The sequence below is a fragment of the Ornithodoros turicata genome, unplaced genomic scaffold, assembly GCF_037126465.1.
Source record: "Ornithodoros turicata isolate Travis unplaced genomic scaffold, ASM3712646v1 Chromosome17, whole genome shotgun sequence".
NCBI classification, from domain to species: domain Eukaryota; kingdom Metazoa; phylum Arthropoda; class Arachnida; order Ixodida; family Argasidae; genus Ornithodoros; species Ornithodoros turicata.
The window spans coordinates 2,069,035-2,078,518 of NW_026999326.1; the positions used below are offsets into that span (position 1 = coordinate 2,069,035).

At 46.8% G+C, this 9,484-nt stretch overlaps 1 protein-coding gene and 1 pseudogene across 1 annotated transcript; both read right to left on the reverse strand.

Annotated features, from left to right (window-relative positions):
- Positions 1-5,512: 5,512 nt before the first annotated feature.
- Positions 5,513-5,675, reverse strand: LOC135372918 (U2 spliceosomal RNA; annotated as a pseudogene).
- A 204-nt stretch (positions 5,676-5,879) lies between these two features.
- On the reverse strand, positions 5,880-6,704 carry LOC135372842 (uncharacterized). The gene has a single exon (XM_064606301.1). It carries the CDS (start codon positions 6,702-6,704, stop codon positions 5,880-5,882), a length of 825 nt encoding a protein of 274 aa, XP_064462371.1.
- Between the last annotated feature and the right edge of the window lie 2,780 nt (positions 6,705-9,484).

A 9,484-nucleotide genomic window follows, 5' to 3' on the forward strand; every position in this document is an offset into this window, starting at 1 on the left:
ATCCAGAACCGCCAAAGCGGGGAGAGAACAGAGGGGAAAGGGAAAGAGAACCCCTCGGCAGCGTCGCTTTACGTCACGCGTCACCCATGGAGACAAAATAAAACAAAGCAAAAAACTACTCTACCGAGGCCCAACGATTGGCCCGACGTCTGAGGTCACGTGAGTTTTTCCCGACAATAGAAATATACTACACGTTCATTCCCCTGACAGGGGCCTTGTCCTTGGCTGGCGCTCTAATCGCCCTAAAAAGGGCGGCACACGACAGGGTGTACTCGTCGCCACCACTCTCAGGCCTTTTGGCGATCGATCCATCTTTCGCTCTGGTCACGGTCGCGGCACCTGCCTCCTCGGGTGTCACGTCGCCAAATTCAACATGATGTGGTGCGTGTAAGAAGCACTAGAATGATAGTCGGACTGCATGAAATGCGCATGTTAGTGGACGGAACCCGTGTTTCTTTTTCCATTGTATCCGCCAAAAGACCGAGAAGAGATATAGACTGCACGTCTCCCCCTTTCGCTTCTGTCGCAGTCTCGCCTTCTACGTCCGCGCGTGGCACTCGCGCGTGGCACGTCGCCAGTTCGGGCCACTGATCTCGATTGTAAAAGGCTGGATCGCGGATAGGGAGCGCGAGCGTGAAGAAACCGGCCGCCATCTTACGGTGCCCACAACAGTCGCCGCAGCGATCATGGCAACTTCTTGCAATTACGGTCGTACCAACCGTACTGGCAAGGTTACAGGGCCTAAATTTATACAGGTGAGTCACTCTTTATCGAGGAATAAATAGGCGTTCATTCTGTATATTTAGTTGACCATTATGAAGTGTTTTTTTGCCCAAAACGAGCACTGGATGCAGGTTGCTTGATCGCTTTTCCGACGTTCAATCGAGCACACTTGCATTTTACCCGGCGGCAAATACAGTTTGAGTGCATAATATGCTTGAAAGAACACGTTACACTACACAGGTAGTGTTGTCATCAATATACGAGGGGGGACCCAAAAGAAACCGGAATTGTCCTCGTGAGGGCGGATCCCTTGTAATACAGGCTTCCACCACTTGGTGAGAGTTTTATGAACTGTTTTGCATCAGTGCACAAGATGGCGTTGTTGTGCAACGCTGCGTTCGGCTTCAGTGAATTCTATTGTTAGACCCCTTCAATGCGTTTGCCTATTTCGCGATGGCTGATTTGGACGAACAACGTGCGGCAGTGAAAATTTGTTTCCTGTTGGGCAAAAACGCATAAGAAACGGCAGTTATGCGGCAGACGGCTTACAAGGAGGCTGCTTTGAGCAAATGACAAGTGTAGGAATTGATTTCTCGATTTAAATGCAGCGAAATGTCGATTGACGATCAACCTCGTTCCAGACGGACTTCGACCAGCCACACTGAATTAAATGTCGACAGAATTCGTCAAGCCCTCTTGCAGGACCGCAGTCGAACCATTTATGAGCTTGTGGAGTTGGCAGGGATGTTGTAGAGCTCATGTCAGCGAATTTTATCGAACGATTTGCACGTGAAACGAGCTGCAGCGAAATTTGGCCTCGACTGCTCACGTCCGAACAGAGAGAGCTGAACATGGCTGCGTGCCGTGCGTTAAAGGACCAGTTGGAGACGGACTCCGACTTTCTTTCTAAAATCATAACAGGAGACGAATCTTCGTGCTACATTTACGAACCCGAAACGAAACAGCATTCTAGTCAATGGAAAACAGCCAGTTCACCACGTCCCAAGAAAGCACGACCAGTGAAGCCGCACGTCAGGACAATAGTGATCTGTTTCTTTGATGTGAGGGGCTTCTGCACTTGGAATTTGTTCCGCCGGGTGAAACGGTCAACCAATGTTCTTATTTGGAAGTTTTAAGAAGGTTGCGCCAAGATCTACGGAAGAAACGTCCCCAGCTGTGGCATTCAGGTGACTGGTTCTTTCACCATGACAACGCACCTGCCCACACCACGCTGAGTGTTTTTGACCAAAAATGGAATGACCCCTGTGCACGACCCAGCCTACTCATCTGATCTCGCCCCCTGTGACCTTTTCCTGTTCCTCTGGATGAAGAAAGTCTTCAAATGAAAACATTTTGCCGATGTTGAAGAAGTAAAACAGAAAACGGCACAAGCACTAAAAAGCATCAACGTCGACGAGTTGCAAAACTGTTTTGAGCAGTGGAAAAAACGTCTGGACAGGTGCATTGCATCAAAGGGAGATCACTTTGAAGGTGTTTGAAGTTAGAGCATGCAACAATAAAACACAATTTTTTAGAAAATAATTCCGGTTTCTTTTGGGTCCCCCCTCGTATGTGCGAGCACTCGAGCGCTTTTTTGCATGCATTGCTGGCATGGTACACGGTGTTCTCTGCGGAAGCAAGTGCCACATTCATTTCTTTGAATTACCTTCGCGCACAAGTTCGGTATTACGTCATAATGAGACCACGATTGTCACCTTTTTTCATGTATTGGTATTGTTTTGTGCCTTGGTTTGATTTGTGACAAAGAATCCTACGTAACGGTGGTGTTGCGCGACTTGAATAACGCCTTTGTCTGAGCTGTATCGTCAGTTTGTTACGATAGTAATAATTTGTAGCGTGTCGTGCTATTTGAAGCAGTTTTTAAGGCAAAAGTGGTCTCTCAATACAGGTTTCGTCATGAGGGCTACCCAGTGAACCCAGTAATCTGTGTAGTGTGATACGGCTGGGTGTACAGGTAAGTATCACGTTCCTCATCCACTGGTTTCTCCTTTACAGGAAGGAACAACCTCAGTGCACGCACTGTGGTTAGCCTCTCTCAGTTTTGCATATTTTCTTACATGTTCACATCAGAAACACACCTTACATTTTAGGCTCCTTCACCCAGCAATGTAATAATTAGAGATTATAATTCTTTTTAGAAGAGTTCCCCATATTATTTTTAGAATGGTTTTTAATCTTTTTAATTTTTAGAAGATACAGGTATTGTAAACCATGTTTTAAACTGATGTTTTAACATTTGTCCTATGCATTTATTAAACAGCATATTCATTTTTAACTGGTTGTACCCAAACCAATGTTCTGATGTATTATTTCCTTTGTTGTCGATGCACCATAAAAATTGGAATAATCATCATCAATGCAGGTTACTTCACAGCTGCCTCGACATACTCAAGAAATGGGTGCAGAACCTGCGTAATGCCCACAAACTTTGATTACCACAGCACCTCCAGAAAGTATGTGTCACATGGGATTTTTAAATGTATTCACAGTATATAATACCTTGTATTAACTGTTGTAGATCTAAGCCGTCTCTACAGTACACTCTCAGAAATTAAAACCGTGAGAACTGTGATAATTGTTTCAGTTAATAGGGCATGCACATATATACTATAAGAAGAAAATTATTTCTTGAGAATGCACTTCTCTGGCTACTGGTGTTGTTTACATCTACTGTTGATCACATTCATTTATCACATATTATATTCTTATATATATTATTATATTAACACATATTTGATCACATTAAATTCAAAATTCATCATATATAAGAAAATTCCAGGAGGGAAGTTGCTATTCATTGCTCATTCTAACCTAAAATGGAGTGCTACAAATTTAGAGAGAGTACCTGTCCATTGTCATTCCTAAAATATATATTGTCATTGTAGCAAGGTCATAAAACAATAAATGTAGCCTTTTGTGAACTCCCTGCACGTTCATTGTATCCTAAAACGCATAAGTGCAAGAAATAACTTGCATAAACTTTATGTTGTATAAACTTGATATAAAATGTTGAATAATATAATGTATGATATAAAATGTTGAATAAACTTGAACTTGTATATTTTTCTTTACTCACCATCAGTGACCTTCTTTGCAAAAGAATATCGTGTTAGATTTTTTTTTGTTTACGTTTCACAGACCGGGTACACGAGGGCCAAAATGACAAAATCACAACAGTTTCAAGCTCCAAATCGTCCTGCTGCAATTATCATGTTGCAGACCATACGTGTGTAGTGCAAGAAGGCCCTTGCACATCAAAACGTAAGATGGGAGTCACAGTTAATGCAAAGTGGTTCCTATGAGAGACTTCGATGCTGAACAAAATTGTGCAAACTGCGGAAGGTGCCATAGAAGATATTTAGAAAGCGTGTCTGGTCTCACAACGGTGCTACGACGCTATCTTTTAGATGACGATGATAGTCATTGGAGTTTCAGATGTGCAGCTGCATTTTTTCGAACGTGCTCCACATAACAAGCATGACAAAGTCAGTACTGGATAGCAGGCCCCCGTTCCTAAGCAGCTTTGCTCACGCTGCAGTTGTATTCAGCAAAAGCATGTGAGTACTCGAGAAGGACATTCAGTTTGGCACAACCGCGCCTGCAAATAATCAGAACAAATGAAGGAAGAAACAAACAAACATAGAAGGGCTGTACTTCAAAAAGAGGTAAATCTTGTGTCTCAAGGAGGTGTTACCACTTTTAAGTAACTTAATTGATTAAGCTTACATCACTACCTGATTAACTGTCCTAACGAGCGTGTTCTAATTGCGTGAAGCAATTAAATCACGCACACAACGTATTTGGGCTGCTTCGGTGTGTCCATATTTGCGAGGCAAAGCACCACAGTCGTTTACTAAAAGACACTTTCTTCGGCGGTGCTTGATATAAATCATACGAAACCGATACACGGCTAAAACAACGGCTGTAATTCTACAGAACGATCTCTTTCTGCCGTGCGAGTATATCCTTTCCCGGGCCGTTCTTTATGGAACAATTTTTGTCCAGAACGCAGCACGGGATATTACATACATGGTGGTTGTTAACCTCACATCGTTTCTTGTTGAAATATTGGCTGGGAAACGTACTGTAGTACAATCCCCACCGCTGCACTGCTGTGACGGTCTAGTTTCGGAATGCAAAACATAACGTAATTAAGAATCGAACGGCAGGACACCTGCGAAACACTGTTAGGATACATCAGTATACTGGCACCTTACAAAATTGTGTGATGACAAGCAACGATCAACGCCTGCAGCGCTATAAATACTCACAATCTCCGTTGCCTCCTATTGTTTTCTATGGGCGCACACTGCGCTTTAGGGCCTCCCAACATGGCGGCCCGAATGCACGCCTCTCCCCCGCGAGCCCCTCTCCCATGCGCCATCCAGCCTTTATAGATAGAGATCAGTGGTTTGGGCATCGTGGTATATGGGTACGGAACATTAGGGTGTTAGTACTAATGCATCACGGCCCGTGAGATAAAAATGATTGATTGGAAATTGCAAGAGAGAGAAATAGATAGATAGACAGATAGATAGATAGATAGATAGATAGATAGATAGATTGATTGATTGAATGTGTACCGTAGTGGCCAGACAGGACATTTCCCAGTGGTTGTCTCCAGTGTGTTCTGTGTCTATGTCTGCTGTAGTTTCCCTGCTTTGCTTGGTGTTGTTTCTACGCTTCCCTCTTTTGCCTGTCTCTGGTCATCATGGCTGATGCTTATTGGTGCTGTTTCCGAATTTTTCTTTTTTGTTTTTTGATTTGAGACGGGTGGGCTACACCTGGAGGTAGTGCAATACCAGGGCAACCCTTGACTTTGCCGAGGCGAGCTTCAGACACACTGTCTCGGGCCAAAAATAAGATTAATATCGTGAGTCCAAATAGGGCTCGTATCAGATATTAAGCTGATAAGAACAGAAGGAAGTTTTGTTACATGTTTGGGACATTATTTACACGAAAATGCATCATATTCAACGGTTTGTATAATGGTACAAAACTTGTGGTGTTGAAGTGGGAAAGAGTGTTCATGGAAGTGTTACAGTTCAAGAGATCTTAGTCTATATGTGATCGTTCATCGTTGTGGATATATGAACGTTGCATTGTCACATCATTTTGGGGTAAGATTGTCACTCTTAGGCACTAATTCCAGCTATATGCTTGGCGTAAACATCACGTGAAGCGGCGATGACGTCGCTGACCGCTAGACGCTTGAAGAGACGCAGGTAATTTCTTGAACACAGCCTTCTCATAATCCTGTCATTTCTGGTGTCCCAGCATCCAAGAGACCCAACCACGATAGCGTCTACGGTTACCTTCTGATACCGTCTCCTGAGGTATTCCACCACAGGTTGGTAGTTTCTCAGCTTCTCTTCTCTGGCAGTTGTGAAGGCCTCTTGTCCGTTGTCGAAAGGGCATGTGACATCTAGAATGATAGCCTCTTCACCACGAGCGATTACGAGGTCTCGTCGGAGGCCAAGACCACCAACGTCCCTGTTTTCGTGGGTTATTGTGTACTTGGCTATGGCTGCTGTCTTGACGCGCTCTACAATGCGGTTGTGCCTGTCCGTGTAGGTGCGGCTGTGGGTCATGCAGTGATTGAGAACATGAGGGAGTGTTTCTGTCTGGTATCCACACCTTCTGCAGGTCTTGTCGTTCTTGTGGTCCCACGGCCTTGCACCATTCACCGGTAGGAGGTTTAGCTTGGCTTTGTGAATGAACCTCCAGTCAGTGAAACGAGTGTAGGATCCCGTTCGGAAAAAGTGCGAGCTCGATCTGTCTTGCGCAACACAAGTCATTGTCTTTCCCTGGTTGGGAAGGCTCTGCAGCCGCTGGTCCCGTTCTACTGACAACTGGCCTCTAAATGTTGACATTAACTTACTGCGTGTGTTGGCAGTTACTGTTTTGTCCAGCCTCGTAACAGTAATGTTCTCCTCGGTCAGAGTCCACGTTATCCCCATCCTCCTCGATGCCTTCCGAGCCTCAGTCCAAACATCCCTGATCTGGGTGGGAGGGATTCTGAATTCACCCTCTGTCTCTCATGCCAAGAAAGTCTCCGCATCCTCCAGTGTTGCAGGTCGACGTATCCTTTTGCTTGTGACTTGAGTCACATCATCCCTAGCAAGGCGTGCAATCATGGGGTCTCTTGACGTCAAGAGTTTGAAGGCATTGTCGACTTTGTTAATGTCACTCATCTCTCCCGCCATCGGCACCCCACACGCACCGTTTTTGCTGCTTCCGTATAAATACTCGTCTGCTGCCATTGCCAGGAAGGTACAAAGTCTTCTTAAGCAGTGGCCTCAGCTGTTTGTCTAGCATCTCCCACTGGGACTTGGAGATGATTCCCACTCGCATGTCGAAATTAAGTGACGGGTACAAGAATGTTTTGATCGCATCTAACCTCTGCCAGGGCGCCAGCATGGATGATAGGATCTTCGTGCCGAGCTGCGCCATCTTGTCTATCTTGGTGTTATCTTTCAGAAGAGAGAATCCCACTGGTCTGCCGAGGAACGACGTGGTCTCGAAGTCCGCCAATGATCGAATGCGCTGTCCATTGACGAGGAATTCTGTCTGGCGCACGCCTACGGGTTCCAGGCCTGAGAGATGCAAAGCCACGGATTTGGAGCGATTTATCTTAAGACCAAGCTTTTCGCATAGCTCCACCGCATCGTTTATTCTTTTCTGGAGTACCTCGGGGTTGTCAGCCATCAAAGTCATGTCGTCCGCATAGGCTAGGCATCGGTGGTCCGCACCCTCACCCTGAACTGCACGAATGACAGGATCAATTGCCAGATCAAACAGCAACGCACTGAGAGGACAGCCCTGACGGATCCCACATGTGACTGGTATGTTTCCCGTACTTCCGCCAGATGTGCACATGGTTGCCATGCCTCCCGAGTACATTTCTCTGATGATTTCCGTTAGTGTGTCGCCTGCCCCACTTCGCTTGACGGCCTCCAGTACCACTGCATGTGGGACTGATCCGAAAGCATTCGTCAGACCTAGCAGAGCCGCGCAGAAGTCCCTGCGCCCCATTCTGGCGACATCCATTTTGTGTTGTAGAATGTACTGGTGCTCGAAGACGCCGTCGTGTGGCAAAAAGCCCTTCTGACAGTGACTCAAAACATTCTGCTCCATGAGCCACTGTTGCACGCGTGCCGTTATGCATTTAGTGTAGAGTTTGTTAATGGTGCGACAAAGTGAGATAGCTCGCCAGTTCCCCGGGTCGTTCTCGTCTCCTTTCTTGTGGATCAGAATAACCCTTGAGGATCGCCATGTGTCTGGTATGCGTCTGTACTGCAAACACATGTTGAACACAGCACACAAGAATGCACAGTCCCGGTCGGCGGAGAGCCAGTGGCGGTAAGTGATGCGGTCATCGCCAGGGGCTGTGTTAACACAGCCCCTGGCGATGACCGTGCAGTCAGCTGTGCAGACTGCAGAAAACGTGCAGTCAGCTGTGAGAATTCTCACAGCTGACTGCACGTTTTCTCACCTCTTCCGGGGTAAACACGCTAAGGTCTACTTGCTCCTCTGCCGTTGGTCTCGAGCAGCAGTCCAGGAGTGCTGGGCTTTGACATCCCCAGATACGCGTGAAATACTCCTCTACGGTGATGTGGCACCGTTTGGGTGCTCCCTCGACGATTAGGCGGATGGCTTGGCGGCGGTTTCGTCGATAAAGTTTTTGTATATCCCTAGGGTTTTCTGGGTTTGTGACTCTTCCCTGTCTCCTGCTCGGCTGTTCAGGAAGTTTGACGAAGGCTGCCACTTCACATGTCGTGGCATCCAGCAACTGTTCAAACGCACTCCACGTCTCCTGAATCTGCGCCCCACATGTCCAGCGTTTGATCTGGGCGGCATGTTCTCGTAAAGCCAGCAGTGACGTATCTATATGAGCAGTTGGCCTCGTGCTTATGTGTGACTCCTCCGTTTCTCTATCCTGTTCGTGTGCTCCATTTGCGTGGCCGCCATCTTCGCCTTCCCCGAGAGTCCCTGCAGAGCAGGAGGTTTCTAGAGATGTGTCAGGTAGGTTGTCGTTCTCACATCGGTCCCCATGGGAGCTGCTCTCCCCAGAATCCATGCTATCCGCTTCCGCAACTGAACCGTGGCAACATTCGAAAGATATGTGTTCCCGGGCACCTGTTGATTCTGCGGTGTAATTCTCCCGTGGGTTGTGGTCATCTTCATCTGTCTCCCGAGTATCGCCTTGCGTTTCCTGAGTGCAGGGACTGTGCCGAATCACGGAGGTGCAGTAATGATTGCACAGTGATTTATCAGTGGGTGTGGCCTCCACCTGCCGGTTCATTTCAGGGCTGTCCTGCTGTGGATTCTGCTCACGCGTACCTCCGGATGGCCTTATGCTAAGCCGCCCTTCAGCATTCCTCAGCGTGTGCCACTTGTGGTGGTTTGCAAGGCCTTTTGCCGATGGGAAAGTGAGCTGGCACATTGTGCATTTGAAGGGGAACGATCTTGAGCGCAGTCTTAGTCGTTGTTTGGGACACACTTCCGGGTGTGATGACGGACGTTGGCCAAGTGTCATTTTACAGTCTGAACAGGAGTTTATTGTCGAAGTCACCCGTAATCTATGCACGTTTTCGAGGTGTCGTTCTAGTGATCGACGCTGGGCTGTCCAGACCCCAACCGCAAATTTCGATTGGCACGGTTTAAGTGCGCACTGGAAGTAGGAAGGTACTGGAAAGAATATTTGAAGTACACTGCCTTCAAGCTTTGGCTGTTCGCA

Excerpts from the sequence above, each read along its gene's own strand:
- LOC135372842 (XM_064606301.1), bottom strand. The coding sequence starts at position 6,704 with ATGGGGATAACGTGGACTCTGACCGAGGAGAACATTACTGTTACGAGG.